At 40.0% G+C, this 20359-nt stretch overlaps 1 protein-coding gene across 1 annotated transcript; it reads left to right on the top strand.

Moving 5' to 3' along the window:
• Window positions 1-705: 705 nt before the first annotated feature.
• znf438 (zinc finger protein 438) lies at window positions 706-10806 on the top strand (the record flags this gene model as incomplete). Its single annotated transcript, XM_037973239.1, is given in 3 exon segments — window positions 706-769; window positions 4528-6249; window positions 6689-10806. Coding segments are annotated over 3 exon segments (2378 nt in total), but the record flags the coding sequence as incomplete, so codon positions are not given.
• Between the last annotated feature and the right edge of the window lie 9553 nt (window positions 10807-20359).

Consider the following 20359-nt stretch of genomic DNA (forward strand, 5'->3'; position numbering starts at 1 on the left):
TTATTGTTTATCACCTGCCCTAAAAATTGGCTCTTACTCTGTTTAGTGAGGTAGTAGCTGATGATCAACCCCAACACTTACTCCAAGTGCTACACATTGTGCAATAATTTTGTTTAAAACTTGGCATTAACTGTTGGCATCGACATTGTTTGTTTATTAGCAAAATATCTCATGAATCACTTAACAGATGTTATTGAAACTCAGAAAGTAATCATTGGATATACATCTACAACTAATTACCTTTTGGAGTTAACTAATACAAGATAGCTGCCACAGCTAACTGACCTTAGAAAACACATGAAAATTTTTCCATCTCAACTTTTTTTAAATTTTGTTTTTACATATATCAATTTAAAATTTGGTGTGGTGGTAGTAGCTGAGGGTCATTCCCAATACATATTCTGAGCGCTAACAGATCTCACAAAATCTTTCAATATCGCAGGAGATCACCCATAACATCATTTACGAAGTTTGACCAAAATAGCTACAACTCCATCACTTCTCATTGTAACATGATCTTAGTTTAAAACTATGCCATTAATGGCGGTGGGCAATGTTCATCCCTTTAAGAAATGCTAAGCCTTTAATTTAAAAAAATGTGACATAAAAAGAAAGGACAAACTTTTCTAATCTTCTGAACTACCTGTAAATGACTCATTCTAAATACTGTGTTTATGTGCTCATGTCATTGTTTGTGTGTCAAAGGGAGCAACAGAAATAGGAAGGAGGCTGAAGAAAGATGGCTTCTGGACACAGCTTCTCACAGCTGGTTGGTCCCGACCCCCGATGATCTGCTCTGTTATCTAGCCCAGATCCTGGCCTTTCATCTAGGCTAAAACCTGGGGGAGCTTGGCTTCTGCTGGGGTGCTTAGTGCTTCCTCCCACATACACACAAGCATACTTGATTCCAGACCCCTTCCATCCCCAGACTCTATCTGAGTGTCCCAGATGAGCTTTGCTTTCACATACATGGAAGATAACAAACCCGACACAACCCTGCTCTGCGTTCTGCATTCTCTAAAACACTTCTGATTGAATATTTTAAAATCTCACCGCAAAAGGAAAAAAAGAATCTACCTCTTTGTATTGCTGCCATCTTCGGTTTTACATATGAGTGTGTTTTTAGAGTTGAACCTACTGTCTGTTTGGGTCTTGGCTACTGTGAGCACAAACTGGGGGCAAAATGTTAGATTTTGCAGTTACAAAATGTGAAATGAATTTGGAGACTCATCAGGTATGCTGTCCAAACTCAGACCTCTGTATGTTTTGACATTTCACAGAGCAGTGGGTTGACCCCTTACTAAACTGCATTACTGGCTAACAATTGAAGTGTTGTTTTGGCTGATCAACCCATTAGTCTTGGCTCATCTAACTCTTCATGTGACCAAGGTTCAGGCCTGAGTGTGTACTCTAGCATTTTTGTGTGACTGTTCACTGCATGCTTGCTTATTCCACATGGATTCTGGTCTGGCCTCCTGCTCAACCCTGACCTGCTTCCAGGACAAGCAGATCTTCACCTCTCACTCCTATGGCTTTATTTGATCATCTGTTTCTGTTGGTCAACACCCCCCACCCCCATCCCCCCAAACAACACCCTTTTGTTTTCCTTCTCTCTCCAGAAACCTTAGGTTTTGCACGACCCTGGCTGACCCCTGACTCCACACATATCAGAGCAGTTTGTGTTTTAAACTGAACAGATTGAGTATCTTTCGAATCCTCCCTATGCAGTTTTTTTTCCTCATTGTTGTGGTATGCTTTCTCAAAGTCCAGACAAGGCCCTTTTAAACACAGAAACATTTATTGAAAAAGCTCCAGTATGCAGAGGGGTTTTGTGTTGTTTCAGACGATTGTGTATGTCCTGTAAGTTGTTGTTGAGTACCATGTTGTGAAATAAGAAGAACAGCAGGGTAGACACAGGCATCCATACAACTAAACTAAAACTAAAACCTAGAAATGTAATATCATTGCTGATATTATGTAAACATTAAAAACTGCTTGTGAAACAAATGGATAAAGCTGTTATATTTTAAGTAAATGATGCATTTCCTATCCATGACTCTTCTTCTGTTATAACTCATGCTCGATTATAACCCAACCTTTATTCATTGTTTGTTATCTCTCCTATGGGGATGAATGGGTGAGCAGTCATGTGTGAAGAGAAAGGGACTCAGGACACATCCATATGGTTTACTAAAGTTGAGGATGAGAGTGAATAAAGTCTGATTTCACATTTTGGTGATCTGGTATCTGTTACTAAAGGTGGTTTCCCACTGAGCTGCCATTCTTGAAGACTAGTTGGTGACTCAAGTTTGAGATAATGGGTATAATTTCCATTTCTATGTCACTGAATTCTATGTATTTGTGAGCAAATGACCATTGAGCTATGTGAACCTTGTTTTTCACAGCCAGGTTTTGAAAGATAATTTAAGAACCCCCACGAAAATCAGAAGATATTAAGGCAACATTGTGGAGACTCCCTCATGAATGCCATTGATCAGCTAGTTGCAGCTCAGTGAGAAATCACCTTGAGGAAATATAGCATCATGCACACAGTATGTAAGCTAGACTAATAAAAGCTTAGATGAAACCCACAAACATCATTCCTACAATGATGTTCTCCTGGTCCAAATGTGTAAGAGCAGTGGGAAGAATTGTGGTAATTACAACACGACAAGAAAGGTTTCTGTGATTAAAAACCACTCTTCTCTAACACAGTAACTTTAAGCCAGGTCCAAGACCTTCTTTCACTCTAATAAGAAGATGGCCACCAAAGGATCTTGACAAGTTTGTTTGCCAATATTATTTTTAAAACAATGATATGCGGTAGACGTTCAACACACATTTGAAGCCTTATACCAACTAGAAGCACTCTGAGAAACCTCCACCAAGGCGATATTAAACAAACTGTCTGATCCGAATTGTTATCTGGATCACCACCAAAATTTAATTAATTGTTTCTTGTGACAACTCCAATATTTGCTATAATTGGGACTATTATTCCTATAATTGGGGATGCCCCCCCCCCCCACACACACACACGCACACCTCCTCCCTATGTCCCCTACAAACTTAAATCTTTTTATCACTTAAACTCGACCACTCAAAACATCCCATCAACCTCACAGTACTTTGTTTGTACTTGTATGTACTTAAATGTTTTGGTGAAGTAGCAACACACATCATGTAGTTTTATTCAACTGTACATCCATCCAATGTTGCACTCAAACTACAATTAAATGTCCACATAGAGGAGGTTTGTCTCCAGTTTCATTGAGTCATAATGCAGTAGAGGTACTGAATAAATAATCTCCATTCACAGAAATACTTCCAGATGTTAAGCTGTTTTTCTTTTATTTTTCTCATTCCTTCAATAAAAACACAAACAAACAAAAGATTTGTATTGTGAAAAAATTTCAGCCACGTTCAGAATTTTGCTTGTTTTCCTGGTTATTGTTTCAGTGTGCAGTATGAACTTGGGCTGTATCAAATGCTGCCATTGAAGGTTGTGTCATAGTGTGAAATTAAAACCTCATTCTCTTTGCCATTAGATCCTTTGAAGCTTACCATTTTAATCTCTCCCACTTTTTGGTATAAAGGTACAGTATTTATATAAATAAAAAGAATAATAACTCTTGTTATTATAACCACACCTGTGGATTTTGATTGATGGAATAAAACTGTATGGTCGGTTAAAACAACAGATTTGTGTGAAACCTCACTTTGAGGTTACTCTTTACCCATTGAGTTCAGCAGTATTTTGTATCAACACAGTCCAAAAGGCAAAACACAGTGTGCATAAGCGTAATCCCATTGGGAAACCATGAAACATTATTAGGGAACTAGGTAAGATAAAGTAAATCCAGGACATGTTTTTCAGGGGCATCCTCAGTGCCTTTGGCTTGGTTGTAGTGTTGGTCAGTGTAGAAAGAGATAAAAAGGGAAGCCCCTCTTCATCAGGTAAAGATCTTGCAGTTAGGCAGCTTCCTTGGTTGACTGCTCCAGGAAGGGAGGTGGAGTGTGTGTGTGTGTGTCTGTGTGTGGGGGGGTCATGAGAAGCCCCCTGCAGATCCTCAGTATGTACCATAGCAGCACACTGAGCACATATCAAAGGGGGCAGTCTGTCCTTAGCCTGGGGCACAGACAGTATGCTGTGTGGGACCAGAGATGCATGGATAATAGGACAGCTTGTCACATTTGTGCAAATGTGTGTATTTTTGATGAGGCATATTTTTCTTGGCCTTGCTTGATTTACAGAATGGGACCATTTAAAAAAAGAGGTCACTTTTATGTCAACAATCCTGTCAGTTTCAGACAAGACCAAGAAGTTTTGTAACTATTTAAGGTATTCCTGTTAAGTATGCTAGATTAAACAGATTTTTGCCTGCAGTAATGCATGATGGTGCAGTGATAGCTTTTCTTTCTGATATAAAAAACTTTAAGAAGAGAGTTTCTAAGGTGGTTTAGAACTGGAAATGTTGGCCAGTCTTTGTATAATTAATATAAAATGTTTTTGTGTTTGTGTTTCAGTTGGCACAGCCCACCCTATCAGATGAAGAGTCTTCAGTTCCGGAGCATTGCTCCTAAGGCCCCAGCTGTGGTGCCCACCCCTTCTCCTGCCACCCTTTCCTGCCAGTCGTTACCTGCCCTACCTGAGGCTTCCACGGCCTCCAACCCTAAGTCCATTCTTGTACCTGCTCAAAACTATGCACTAATGCAAATAGCAGGTCAAGATGGTACATTCTCCTTGGTGGCCCTCCCTCCTTCTGTTTCCTCTCAGACATCACAGCAACAGACCCAGTCAGTTCAGAAGAACCTCAAGTTACCCATTCCCCGGTATCAGTCAGTGAGGAGCAAGAAGACCTCAGATAAAATCAAATCTCAGCCACTAGCTGCCAGTGTGAAAACAACCTCTTCTGTTTCTGTAATGACACAGACTAAGCCAGTGGTGAGTGGAACCTTAGTTCCAAAAGAGGAGCCTTCAGAAAAGGTCATTCTTATCGACCCAACTTCCTCTGACATTTCTGTCACTACTCTGCTACCAGATAATGCTCTTCTTTACCCATGTTCTAAGTTGGAGAGAACTTCAAATGGCTCTGAACTACCTGCCACAACCAGCCTTATTCAGAACCTTCAGTACCCCTCTGCAGCTCCTTCAAGCTCCACAGGAAAATCCCTTGATGAAAGTAATACCACAGTACGGCTGTGCCAGTCAAAGTCAGCTGCAGTTCAGCCCCAGAGCAGTATTACTGTCCTGTCTCCAGCCATCTTCAGTAAAGCAGTCCAAATTATCCCTTCCCCCCCTAAGGGTAAACTGCCTATTCTGCCCTATTCTAAAATGAAGAACACCCTGATCCCAGCTACAAAGTTTAGCAATTTATCCCCAGAGAGAAAAGGCTTCAGTGGCCAGACAGGACTCTCTAGCCCCATAGATACTACATCCAAGAACATGGACAATGCTGAAGTCTTGAGTCAAAACCAGGTGCTAAACTCCATTCAACAGTCCCAGGCTAAGCCCACACTTGTGCCCATTACCCTCCAGAAACTACCTGGGAAGAAGAGAGGAAGGAAGAGAAAGACGATGGAAGACATCTTGGCTTTTGAGGCTCGAAAGAAGAGATCTTTGTCTTTCTTTCGTAGGAGGGTCCCTGAAAAACTGCCAGCAGTTATTCCAGGCTGCAAACAAAAGGAGGTTGACATTTCCAAGAAATACCGGAGCATTCGACCGAAGCCAATGTTGGTTATGGAGACAGTTCCCCAGCTTGTTAGTTTGCCTTCCGTTACACGAGATGGCCAAGAAAAAGAACTCTTACTTGGTCATCAGCTACCCACTTCTACCCCAGCAAAGTCGCTAGACTGCCCTCCCCAACCAACCCCAGTAACTTTGCAACTGAGAGGTGGTTCCCACCCCAGAGTTTTTATAGGAAGCCGTCTCCTCCACCGCTGCTCTGTCTGTAGCCGCTGTTTCCAATTTAAGCATCACCTCCAGAGCCATATGAATACTCACACCAATAGCCGGCCCTACATTTGCCCTCTGTGCCGTAAAGAGTATGCACACAGAGGTAGCTTGAGCACCCACATGAAGCTTCATCACACTGAGGTACGGCCACGTCGGTCTCTGTGTTGTGAGTTCTGTGAGAAGGCTTTTGGATATGTGGGGGTATACTTTCGTCATCTGAGAGAAGTCCACAAGGTCGTGCTGACTGTGGAGCCATCAGTCAGTCGTCATGAGGATGACATATCTATAGAGGGGTGAGATTATTGATAGCTGATGAACAGGTTCAAGTTTTTGTAATTTTTTTAAGAATTTTATGCAAAGATGTAAACAGATACAGTGACTTGAGAAAGTATTCCATATTAGTCATGTTACACCGCAAACTTCAAAATCACTTGTACTGGATTCTAGGTAAAGGTATAAAAGGAAAGGAGACTTAATCCAAATGTAAGCCATACTTGTCAGATTTTTTTCTTCCAGCTCAAAGTTACGCACTACTTTGTGCTGATCTATCACATAAAATCTCAGAAAAATATTTTGAAGTTTGTGGTTGTAATGAAATGTGAAAACATTCAAGTGATATAAATACTTTCTCAAAACACTGAATATTAAATGTCTGAGGTTTTTGACTAATTGCATGGCTAAGAAGTTGTAAGTAAGCATTTTTACTTATTCCCTCTTGTGTTTTCTTTACAGAACCACTTCACCAGAGCCGTCAGACGAACAGGATCATGAAGATCCTGTGGAGTTGCAAATAAAATGTGGACGCTGTCAGGTTGTCACTCCCACCTTTACTGATATGAAGATGCATTTGCTATATTTGCATGGAGAGAAGGTCCACATTCGCCCTTGTGATGGTCAGACTCAACAGGATGGCCGTGAGGTTGAGAATGAGCTAGTAAAGCATGCTGCCCACTATTGGCGACAGCTCAACGAGAAGCGCAACTTGGTCAAATGCGGTAGCTGTGAAGAGGAATTCTTTTCCTTTTCCAAGCTTAAGAAGCATATCATGTCCCACCACTGTTTAAGAAATGGGGAGAGTGATGAAATCAGGTCCTTCTCACCAGAAAGCTGCCATGGTCTTGGTGTACTAGTAGCAGGTGCAGCTTTTAACTGTGTTCTTTGTAGCAAGGTGTTGGACACTAAGGAATTGGTTATGGAGCACTGGAGAAGTCACCATCACTGTGAGCAGCCTAATCTGCTGTGGGATGCCCTGAGCTCTTACTCCAGTCAAGAAGAGGGGGAAGCCGACAGGGATTTGGACTCTCCAGTTCCAAGCCTACACTAAGCAGACTAGTCAATGATGGCAACCAACCCCTTTACTGTAACTCCCCCTCATTCTCACTCAGACTTAACATCTAGCAGCACAGGGATAGAGGGTATCTTTTATGTGTTTTTAGAACTGGTTTCATTTTTCACTGTTTAGAATATGACACAAAACAAATGGGGAAAAAATGGTGTCAAGCAAATGGTGAAAATTGATTTCTGCATTACAACTCTTAAGAGATACACTCACTAATAGAAAAGTCAGAAAATTATCATTAAATTATTTTGATTGCACTGTTCAGTTTTAAGAGTGGGAGTATTTAAGGTCCTGTTGAAAACTATATATTTTTACTACATATTTAAATGTTATTATGGGTAATGTATAACCTTGTATCTTCAGGCTATGACCTTCAGTGTGCACTGGGGCGGTTTGCAGCCAAGTGTAAAGCAGCTGGGATGAGAGTCAGCTCCTCTAAATCCAAGACCATGGTTTCAACCAGAAAAAGGTGGAATGCTCCCTCTGGGTCATGGATTCCTTAAGTGGATGACTACAACTATCTAGCAGTCCTATTCATGAGTGATTGTAGGATGGAGCAGGAGATGGAATGACAGATTAGGGCCTCATTCTCAGTAATGACAGTGTTCCATTGGTCTGTCGTGGTAAAGAAGTTGTTCAGGCGAAAGGCAAAGCTTTCAATTTACTGGTTTATCCAACCCTCACCTGTGTTCTTGAGGCATGGATCGTGACCAAAAGGAATAAGATCCCAGATACAGGTGGCTGAAATCGGCTTCCTTCTTAGGATAGCTGGGCTTGGCCTTAGAGATAGGATGAGGAGCTCTGTCATCCAGCGAGTGCTCATATTAGGGCCTCTGCTCCGTTGCATGGAAAGAAGTCAACTATGATGGTTCAGGCATCTGATTAGGATGCCTCCTGGAAGGCTCACTTTAGAAGTTTTCTGGGCATGTCCCAGTCAGAGGAAACCCTGGGGAAGACCTAGAACTTGCTGGAGGGATTATTTATCCTGTCTGGCCTGGGAATGCCTTGGGATTCCTCAGGGAGAGCCGGAGAATGTCGCTGGGGAAACGGATGTCTAGGTTTTCCTCCTAGACCTGAAGCCTCCACGATCTGAACATGGATAAAGAAAAGAAGACGAGTGGATGGATGAATGGATGGATATAACAGTACATCAGCATAAGGGTCACATCACCCTTTAATCTTTCTTACAATGCAGATGATTTTGGTGTTTGTGCGATTTTTCAAAGTTGAAAAGCACATTGTATCTTTGCTGATACATCTGTGCATTTCAGTCTGTGGGTTATACAGAGAATAGAAATGTAGTTTGTTTTAGGGCATTTTATGAACACAGATGAGATGCAGCAAATGTCCTTGTTCAGCATTGAACAGCAGAATATCTTTGTTAGCATCTTGACCACTAACCCCACAGGGACCCCTTAACACATTTGCTACCTGAGGACAACAGTTTTTATATTTTTCATATACTGTTTCAAAATGCTTTGAGCACAACAAACAAATTCCATTTGAAAAACTGAATAGCCAGAATCCCATTGTAAAAAATGCAAGAAATATTGCAATTGTAACGTTGTCTATTTTCTGACCGGCTGACAATTTTTCAATTGGCCCTAAATTGAAAAGGAACCTTTTTTTCATAATCTTTTGATGTAATAATTATTTTCTTGTAGAAAATCTAAATATCCCCTTAATTTGAGCTTGCACATCACAGTTTGTCTAAGAACAGTCTTTGGGCTTTTTCTGATGAATGAATTAAGGAATACTTTCCTAACCAGCACCGAAGTGACATCCTTGTGGCCTTCAGTTATAAAAAAAAAAATATATATATATATATATATATATATATATATATATATATATATATATATATATACATACATATAAAATGGGATTTATGTGTAATGTGGCTAATCATCAGTAAGACTCTCTGTAGTCTGATTTCTAGACTTGTTGATTATTGCCTATATGTGTATTCTGTGATATGCCAAGGTCTATTCAAATTAGTGATTGTAGAAGTGAGTACTGTTCTAATATAGTAAATATTCAGTGGAAAGCAGTGGATTGCTGACCTGCTGTTGCAAGCTCATGTATGCACCTGTGGAGTTTTGTGCACCCAGACTGAGTAGAGTTAATATAAACTGTTGTCAAATCCAGAAAAATATGCTATTTTATACTCTAGATTATTACAGAGGTCTTTGAGAATATTTATGCTTGTGGTTGGTCTTTACAAAGCCAAAACTGAAATGTTTGTTTGCTTCACCATATTTTATTTAGGGGGAATGCTTTTTTTTTTTTTTTTGTTGGTTGGGTAACCTTTTTTCACATGTTATGTAGCTCTGTTAATGTTTGTTTGTGAATATTCTTTATATGAAGAAAAAAATAACAGGGTCAAGTGAATGTACCTGAATGTTTAAAAAAATTACCAAAAGTATATACATGCTAAATAGACTTATTCTATAGATAAAATATATAAATATACTGAAAACAGAATATATATTTACACAGAGTCACTAGTGAATCTGCTGCTTTTTGCCATTCTGGCAGCGCTCAATGAGAAGCATAGAACATTTTAACAAAAGCCATGCAAAGTTGTCTTTGTGTATCCAACTTGATGTCGGACTGAACAGAGGCCAAAGTTGGTCAGTGTTGATCAATTTCAGTACACTATATTGTTCAATAGGGGTGGGAATCTTTAGGCACCTCATGATTTGATTACGGTTCAGAGGGCTGCGATGCGATTATAAAACTGTTATTGATGTAATTCAGTTACCTTTAAACTTAAATGACTATAGCTTTTTTATATGAATAAACACTGATTTATATCTATTTTTTATGCCTTTTAAAGAGTTCACAATAACATATGTTCAAAACCCCATTAATCACAGGCTATTAAAAAACAATTGAGATCTGTGATCTCACTGGGATTTGCCTGGTTAAATTAAGATTAATAATAATAATAATAATTAGCATTGATGCTTACTTAACAATGAAAGCATCATAGAAAAACTAATTTGATTAGCCTCATGTTTATAACCACATTTTTATACACAAATGTTTCAAAGTCATTACTAAAGAAAGATGAAAAAGCTGAGAAAACAGCTTTACTGTTTCGACTACAGGAAGCTATAACTCTATGAGGACAAATGGCACAGCAACAACGCTGACTCTCTGTGCCAGCACAGATTAACCTGAACAAATTCTTGGACACTTGAAAATTGATTTACAATCTACCATGTCCATGATGCCCACCCCTACTGTTCATTGAATGTCATAGTTAAATGATCATTGGTGAATTGTTTTTTTTTTTTCCTTCAAGCCCTCAAACTGAACCATAAAAGTGGCAGAAATTATTTCTCAGCTACATGTGAAATGTAACGCAAGGCAGCACAAGTGAGAAATGTTTTTAGGTGATATGTCTTTGACTCATGTCAGAGGATAAAAAAAAAAAGTGTTTGTGCTTGTGACTTTGTGTACGTGAAGAACCTGATGTGAGAATAAAGTTGTGATTTGATGAGGACAATGTGTTTAAATATCCCTCTTTATAGGAAACATTTAAAAGTACTGAATGGGCAGTACTTCAGTTTTTATATTTTACAGGGAGGCGATCAAACCTCAGTGTTAGAACTTTGAAACAAAATGGTTAAAGACATTCTTCATGCTTAAGGAAGGATTGTCATTGCTTTAAATGGGTTAAACAAACCTCATAATATATTTGGCAGAATATTTTCATGTGTTTATTCAAACAGTTAAATTAAGGGTGTTTCAGTTTATTTATATGCAGTTTGATTCAATGATTATTCTTCCATTTTCATCATGATGTTTTTGTTCCTTACTCTTCCTACAGCTTTAGAAAAAGCCATGCAAAAAATTACAGCAAAATGTGTGGCTTGATCAAAAACAGTATTCTTTGACTTTTGGTTGTAGTGCATTGTGCTGTGTGGACAACATTAGGTAGCAAAAATTAAAAATGCCAAATTTGTCCCTTTTACATCCCCCACCTTTTGGAGGAAGGGGCATTAATAAGACAACCACAATAAATTGACAGAGTCCTCACAAAAGTAAAAGAAACAAATCTTTGTGTTCTTCTTCAATGGTCTCTAAAAGCTGCAAAAAGTTGTAGGGGAGAAAGAGACAGGTTGGGCCAAATAAAAGAAACAGGGCCTAACTGACATCTATACTAGATGGAAAGCAATGAATTAGACATGTAATACTTAAAAACAACACGTTTTTGGTAAAACTATTGATAAAATACAATCATCTTTGTAGCTCTGTACCTCAATACCTCTGAGATACTTCAAAGTTTAAACGGGTCAGAAAGAAAGATGGACTTCATGGTGCTGCTAACCTTTTTGTTATTTCCACAAATCTTTTTTTTTTTTTTACAGTTTACACCAAAAGATTACCTCTGAATTTTTTTCTCAAAACTTGAAGTGAAAGGTCTTTATGTGAGTTAAATTTACATTCAGGTTAATCTCACTCCCCTCCCCCCTGAAGGTCATTGAGTCTTTGTTTGCCTGCCTCACAAGAAAGATGTTTTGGTCACATGCATGAAGGTGTAACTTAGAGTGAAAATGACAGTATCAGGCCTAATGCTCTATTGTACATTTTAGAAAGCTGAAATCTGGACCTCTTCTGTTTAAAATTGTCTTTCTTGTTTGATGTAAATGGATTCTTTCACCCCACCACCACCCGAAGCTATCCGTTTTCACTTCTAATTAGCACCTTCATCCATGTGTCCAAAACATCTCTCTTTCAAGCCAGGAAAAACCCACTCTCCAGTTTTTTAACTGAAAAAGCTCCCTGGATGGAAAGTGAAACATATTTAACTACGGAACAGAAATATGTAGCTGTTTTGTTGTTAAACCTTCAGAGTTGGCCAAGTCCTGGTTGACTTGAAATCTACACAAATATATTCACATATGAAGTGGTGGCTTCGAGATCTTTTTGTGTGTATGTGGTTCATAGTAGCTGCATGCTGCAGCCCAGGTAAAATTATTTTCACTTAGGCACAGCATGCAAGACAGTTGTGTGACAACACCTTGGACACTGCCCTTCTTTGTATTCTATCCACATTGCAAAAATGTTAGTTTTATAAACTGTCATCTACAGTGATCTTTACAGGAGGGTATCATCTTGTTTTAGCTCCTGGCCTGGACAAGAAAGTTGGCTAACACAAGGCTAACCATCAAAAATGTATACTGATTATGCCATCTAAGATGGGGGTACAGAAAAGGTTAATGTAGCTATTATAAAGAAACAAAACAAATCTAAACAGTTGCACAATGAAGCCCATCTATACTACAGCATCTTAGGCTTTGAAAGTTATACAAAACACAAAATGGGCTCATGGATAATCTTAACATTGTTATTATTATTACAATGCAACTTTAACTCAACTATCAACACAAAGCTGCCATTTGAGTCACTTCAGTGTTCCAGTATGAGTTGCAGATACAGAGTTGGAGTGGCAGAACTATAGACTATGTAGAGACTGATTTTTGTATTCTTTTCTTGCAAGATGTTAATCTATTTTCATTTACTTACTACAAATTTTATAAATGTGCAGAAAACCCATTTGGATATTTTATACACATTGCATTGCGGCATTGTGAAGAAACATGAGAAAAGCAATCTTAAAAATGCAACATGGTATGAGCCAAAGTTCATATAAAGGTGAAGTTGTTGTGTTCTGTGAAGAACAAATGTCCCCCTCTGTTTTGAGATGGCTTCATATTTAATAAATAGACATAATTTTTGTTCTGATCTCAACTTGTCTCTATGTTCTGAAAAAGGCATTTAGACTAAAAAAAACAGACAAATAGAGTGCAGTACAGCTTCCAATCTGCCTGAATGATGCTCTCAGTGCTATGCTGTGCAGCGGGCTCATCCCTAGTAGTTGTTGCCACATTGGTGTGGAATGCTTGTCCTCAGCTCTAATTGATTTGGAGGCTTATGGTCTTGCATTAAGGGTCAAAGAGCAACTTTAGTGTGATTCCTGCTGCCACTCAAACAAACAGCTCTTTGTCCATACACATAACCTATGTGTGCCTCAGTGGTAACAACAACAATGTTGGCAGATTACACAATACTTATGTTTTTACTGCACATGCCTTATAACGTAGTTGCTATATTACAGCTAAACCATCACATACCGTATTTTCTGCACCATAAGGCGCACCGGATTATAAGGCACATGCTAAAACATACGGTCTACACAAAAAAAAGGTCACGGAAGCAAAACGGTGAGTTTGGTTGAACTTTATTCTACTATGTAACAATTATTTTACATATTATTTTTTATCATTCTTCTTCCACAAATCCATCAAAGTCCTCATCTTCTGTCTGAATTGAACATGCTAGGTTCCCTCTCATCATTGTCAAAGTCAGTCTCGTTGCCAGGGGGCTGTTCAGCAATGATGCCGGCTTTGGTGAAAGCTCGGACAACAGTTAAAGCAGATACTTTATCCCAGGCATCCACAATCCATTCACATATGATGGCGTAACTCACCCGGCGCTGCCCCCGTCTTAGTAAACGTGTGTTCGCTGTCGGTCATCCATCGCTCCCACGCCACTCACAACTTCACTTTGAACGCCGTTTACACCAACGTTCAGCGGCTGGAGTTCTTTTTAATCCTTCCGGAATGATGACAAACTCCGAATTGTATTATATTACGTAGTGTTCTCTGATTGATTTATCGCTGCCATTTTGGAATTCATTGCACACATAAGGCGCACCGCCGAATTTTGAGAAAATTTAAGTTCTTTTAGGTGCGCCTTATAGACCGGAAAATACAGTACTTTATTACTTCAATGATCAAACAAGGCTGACAAACAGTGACAAAGACCACATACAAGAACCACTGTTGGAGAAGAAGGGGAACCAGGGAAAAGTTTGGGTAAGACCTGGAAGAACCAGCAGTTGGTGGAATGACTTTTTGATGACGTTGTAGTGGACTCTTTAGTGGTTTTGTAATTTAATGTGACACAAAGTAGAAGTTCTACTTTGTTGTCAAACCAAAGAAAAGATTTAGTGTTGGCTCTGGTATTTGCCATCTTCCTGTTTCATTTGGTTCGTTACTAGTATGCTCCAGTTAGTACCCAGCATGCAAGCCTGATATGCCTGCGCCACATCTTTCCTGTTACTGGCATAGTTACTACAGCATTTGGCTTGTTTTCTGTCTTTCAGTGTGGATGAAAACATTTCTGGAAACGATACTGTGTTTACGAGGAAAAAGATTGTTTTGAAAAGGCAACACTTCAGTGTGGACAGGTCCTTAGAGGCCCCATAACTTCCACCAACTACTTTATAGGCTCTTTAAGGTTTCAGATGAGAGAGACTCAACTTCAGGAGGCTTTCTGCTCCAGTGGAACACAGATAAAGCTGCGACATGATCACATGGTGGGTCCCAATCTAGTGTCGCCATCACACCACATTGCAGGCATAGATAAAAAGGAAAGTGTTGCACGATAATGCATATTTCCTTTTAATCAGCGCTAACATACACCTCAGCCTTCACAGTGCACTCCCACCTCACTGTGGCTCTCAAGGGGGGGGGGTGCATTTGAGATCAAAGCAGCCCTCCAACACATGCACACACACCTCTCTTGTACACGATCGGGGAAGAAGGAGAACTGGGGGCTGCTCTCTTTAACTCCTTTTCTTCCTGTGGCTCTTTGAGCTACTCCTCCTCAAAGATGGTTTGTAAGTGTTGAGCAGGAAAACACAAGGGACACGCTGTAATTTGTACCTGTTCAGTTTTCACTTTCTTTTGTTTTGACCCCACGCAGACCTGGCAGGGTGGAAACAAAAGCACAACAAGCAGGGACACTTGGAATAACAAAACCGTCGTCTCTGGGTAAATGCTGGCAAAGATTTATGGGACAGTAAAAATGTGACCCTCGTTGACCACAGATGTTCCTTAGATGAGGTGTAATCTGAGTGCAGCATGCAGTTCTTTGACTAATGGAAGTGCCACTCCTCTCTCATGTCTGCACACTTTGTTGCCAGTCTGCCCATATACACTAACATCTGTGACGCTTGTTTCCATGCGGACACTTTAGTCAAGAATACATGGGTACGGTTATCAAAGTAGCTCTATGGTTACATCAAAGATTTATAAGCTCTCCTGGATGTCAAAACTTATGTGTAAAAATTGGTAGCTGCACATGTACAAGCACCTCCTGCATCTCTTTCTTCCTCTGGATCCAGAAACGTGATCCGCCCTTTCCTTTCCCTGCAGTCTCTCGTTCTCAGGTTTCAAAGCTGGGTCCCATCTCTCCTCACCCTCCTAGATTACTCATCTAATGAGCAGCAGGGCTGATCAGGTGAATAATTGATGGTGGACGGCTTGGAGAAAGCCATCGATTCAAGCTGGGCTGTGGCTCTAAATGGAGTGGTGTGAGGGAGATGCCTCATGAGGATGAGTGGGTGCAGGTACATCACTGCAACACTCTGCTGTACAGGTCAATTGGCATTCTGCTTCTAGATTTTAAGAGACACTTTTAGAAAAAGCAAATTTGAGTGCAATCAAGACAAACTTTCATATCTTAATGTTAGTTTACATCAAGCACTTAAAGTAAATACAGTGCTCTATTAAAAGGTATAGTCTGGTCAGTTTTGAAGTAATGTTTTGTTAAATAGTTATCATTAGTTAGCTGTGACATCTGTCATAGAGAAAGGAGTAAGGAGAAAAAGGCAGTAGTTTTCTTCTAGGCTAGGCTAATGGCTTAGTCTTGAGCGTTGACAAAGACACAAAAAGAAGAGAGTTTAAACAACCACTTAAGGTACAGTTCCTATAAATAGTGTCTACACCCTTGGATATTTTTTTGCTTTTATTGTGACGCTTACGAACGATCCAAATCTTTTGTACAGCTCTTTAACATGAACAAAGGGAGCAGAGTTGCAGACAGTAAATAGCCATTTAGTTGTTATTTTAATTTTTTTTAGCCCCTCCTGGTGCGCACACACACACACACACACCTCCTTTGCTGTTCCACTGAGACAAAGAATAGCCAAAGGGAGGAGCGCAGCATTTGTTGTGATTGGTGAACATGCACTCAGTAAAGAAAGGGGGGGATTGCCCCCTTGACAAGTCAAGTGATACAATCGTAGGCCATATGCCACTACGTGCAACTAAGTGTAGTGATGTACAACCGTACATAGTGACATAATGCTGTACTACATCACTAGGAGTACCACTTGGCTAACCATTCAGAAGACCCAGTCTTTTGAATGGCCCTTTGAAAGGAATGGATCTGCAAGATCTGCATCCTTTTAATAAGACATAAATCACATCGCTACTCATAAATCAGTCATGGACAATATAAATTGGCGTTTTTGACAAAAAAAACATACATACATATATATATATATATATATATATATATATATATATATATATATATATATGTGTGTGTGTGTGTGTTTTCACCTCTCGCCCAATGGTAATGGTAATTGAAAATGGTAATGGCGAACCAACCAGACATTGTGGTGGTGGATAAACAACAGAGGAAAGCAGTTGTGGTGGATGTAGCAATACCGAGTGATTGCAACATCAGGAAAAAGGAGCACGAGAAACTGGAGATACTGATACTGCGCAGAACCCTCAAGCTCCCAGGCCTCTGGTAGAGGACCCGAGCTCAGAGGATGAAAAAGAGACCACCCGCGGAGGATGAGAAGGGAATTTATATAAATATATATATATGTATATCTTGAAATCAAATGTCTTTAGAGTAATACCAATTAAATAAAAATATCTGGCGTGAACAGCCTTATTTAAGTCAAGCAAGACATTCTCTTTTGGATTTAGGTCTAGGCTTTGGCTCGGCCACTCCAGAACATTCACCTTGTTGTCTTTAAACCATTTCTGTGTAGTTTTCAATAAATGCTCCAGGTTATTGTCCTGCTGGAAAATAAATCTTTTCCCAAGCCACAGTTCTTTTGCAATTAGGTCTCATCAGACCACAGAACTTTCTTCCACTTGACCTTGGAGTCTTCCACATGTCGTTTGGCAAACTCTAATCAAGATTTAATATGAGTGTTCTTCAACAGTGGCTTTCTCTTTGCCACTCTTCTTTAAAGCTTAGACTGGTAAATAACCCAGGCAACAGTTGTAGCACAGTCTCTCCAATCTCACCTGCTGAAGCTTGGAACTTCTTCAGAGTAACATGTGTCTTCGTGGTCTCGCTCACTATTCTCCTTTTTGTATGGTCACTCGGTTTGTGAGGATAGTCTTCTCTTAGTAGATTTACTCATGTCCCATATTCCTTCCATTTCTTGATGATGGATTTAACAGACCTCCTGGGAATGTTTAGGGCCTTGTAAATTGTTTTACTCTCTCTCTCTCTCTCTCTCTCTCTCTCTCTCTCTTTTTACCGTATTTCCACTGGTTACGTAGCATACTGCCACCCGTCTTTTCGGAGAATACTGCATCGACGTAAGCGCCTCCACCATGCGTGGAGCCCTGAGGCCGAGCCACCTTCAGCTAGCTGGAGTTAGCAGGTCGCTGGAGCTGCAGAAATAAACATGGAACGAGCTGGTTTAATGAAAAATGGTTAGTTGAGCCGAAATTCAGAGCGTGGCTTTACAAGACCGATTACGGTAAGCATGTTTTGTACTTAGTGAAAATATTAATATGATGCAAGCTAATTTATCCATGTTTACCAGTAAAAGGATGCTATTCAGCATTAGATGCTTTGTTTTGTTGTTCCATGTAGTGATCCAACATGCAGCCTGTGCCACAAAAAGCACAGTACAGTACAGCATCTGTCTGTTTGTCAGAGTTCTCTGTTGTTATTCATTGGCCTGGAAGTGAGACGTGTGTTGGTGCCTTGTTTGCACTTTTTCATTTGTTAATTTAATTTATTTGTAAATGTGACTTAAATTAGGTGTAATCAATTTGTAGTTATTTTAATTGTATTTTTGTTTAAAAAAGTATTTCAAAAGTGCCTTTTTGTAAAACTGTAGTTGTGTAAATATTTGACACAAATATCTTACAATATCACAAAATAAATAGCCATATTTTCAACTTTCCTGTCAACTTTAATCTTTTTTTTTACGAAATCACGGTCGGCCGGTGAACGGCCACCTACCACCAGGCTTAGCCTCTTTTCTGGGGGAAACCCTGTATATACAGGGGTTGGACAATGAAACTGAAACACCTGGTTTTAGACCACAATAATTTATTAGTATGGTGTAGCGCCTCCTTTTGCGGCCAATACAACGTCAATTTGTCTTGGGAATGACACATACAAGTCCTGCACAGTGGTCAGAGGGATTTTAAGCCATTCTTCTTGCAGGATAGTGGCCAGGTCACTATGTAATGCTGGTGGAGGAAAACGTTTCCTGACTCGCTCGTCCAAAACACCCCAAAGTGGCTCGATAATATTTAGATCTGGTGACTGTGCAGGCCGTGGAAGATGTTCAACTTCCCTTTGATGTTCATCAAACCAATCTTTCACCAGTCTTGCTGTGTGTATTGGTGCATTGTCATCCTGATACACGGCACTGCCTTCAGGATACAATGTTTTAACCATTGGATGCACATGGTCCTCCAGAATGCTTTGGTTGTCCTTGGCAGTGACGCGCCCATCTAACACAAGTATTGGGCCAAGGGAATGCCATGATATGGCAGCCTAAACCATCACTGATCGACCCCCATGCTTCACTCTGGGCATGCAACAGTCTGGGTGGTAGGCTTCTTTGGGGCTTCTCCACACCCTAACTCTCCCGGATGTGGGGAAATCAGTAAAGGTGGACTCATCAGAGAACAACACATGTTTGACATTGTCCATAGCCCAAGATCTGCGCTCCTTTCACCATTGAAACAGACGTTTAGCATTGGCGCGAGTGACCAAAGGTTTAGCTATAGCAGCCTGGCTGTGTATATTGACCCTGTGGAGCTCCCGACGGACAGTTCTGGTGGAAACAGGAGAGTTGAGGTGCACTTTTAATTCTGCTGTGATTTGGGCAGCCACGGTTTTATGTCTTTTGGATACAATCCGGGTTAGCACCCGAACACCCCTTTCAGACAGCTTCCTCTTGTGTCCATAGTTAATTCTGTTGGATGTGGTTTGTCCTTCTTGATGGTATACTGACATTACCCTGGATACCGTGGCTCTTAATACATCACAAAGACTTGCTGTCTTGGTCACAGATGCACCAGCAAGACATGCACCAACAATTTGTCCTCTTTTGAGCTCTGGTATGTAGCTCAAACAAGCATATATACTTGCATTTTTGTCAAAAATGCCAATTTTATATTTACCATGACTAATTTATAAGAGCAATTAAAGGGTAATACATTCAGGAGGTTGAATATTTTTTATTGGCATCACAGAAAGTGCTTAAAAAAAGTTGAAGAACACAGACCTGTACATTCCTAGCAAAGCATCAAACTTTCTTCAAAAATACCTTAGAAATGGTAAAAGATGAAAAGTGTTGATGCTACATGACATTTATTTCTGTATAACAGGAACATTAGATCAGACCTGCACACAGGGTTAATCTGGTTCCTCAGCTGTGTTTATGGGACAACCTATTCTCACATGAAGTCAATAGATTGTCTTTTTCACATTGCTTTAAGTGAATCCTCTTTTTTCCACGATGCTTCATTGGGGAATCCGCTGCAGGGATGCTGCTCGTTGCCTTTTGGTCCAGATGGTCAAGAGCTCCCAGTGTTCCATGGACTGGGCGCCGTCTGTCCCCGAGGGGAGCCCTGCCATCTGTTCCAGTTCTTTCCTCTCTTCTCGTATAACTAAGAGGTCTCTGGTCTTCAATACACTTGATGTAACTGTTCTGCTGATGTATAAATACAACAGAAAAAAAATGCAGAAAAAGTTGATAATTTTTTGATGGACCTGTTAATCAATGTCCTGTTCTCATTTCTCTCTCCTAAGAATAATTTTATGGTTGTAAGTTTAAAGAAAATACAAATAAGACAGAGCATCTTTCCTGTAGTCATCTTAAATTCAGGGAATGTAGTGAAACAACCGGATGCTTCTGACAGTCTTTGCCTTCGGGAGTTCCATCTGCCTTAGCAGTAACCTACATTTACATTCTTACACATAAG

This window comes from Kryptolebias marmoratus, linkage group LG21 (genome assembly GCF_001649575.2).
Source record: "Kryptolebias marmoratus isolate JLee-2015 linkage group LG21, ASM164957v2, whole genome shotgun sequence".
Lineage (NCBI taxonomy): Eukaryota > Metazoa > Chordata > Actinopteri > Cyprinodontiformes > Rivulidae > Kryptolebias > Kryptolebias marmoratus.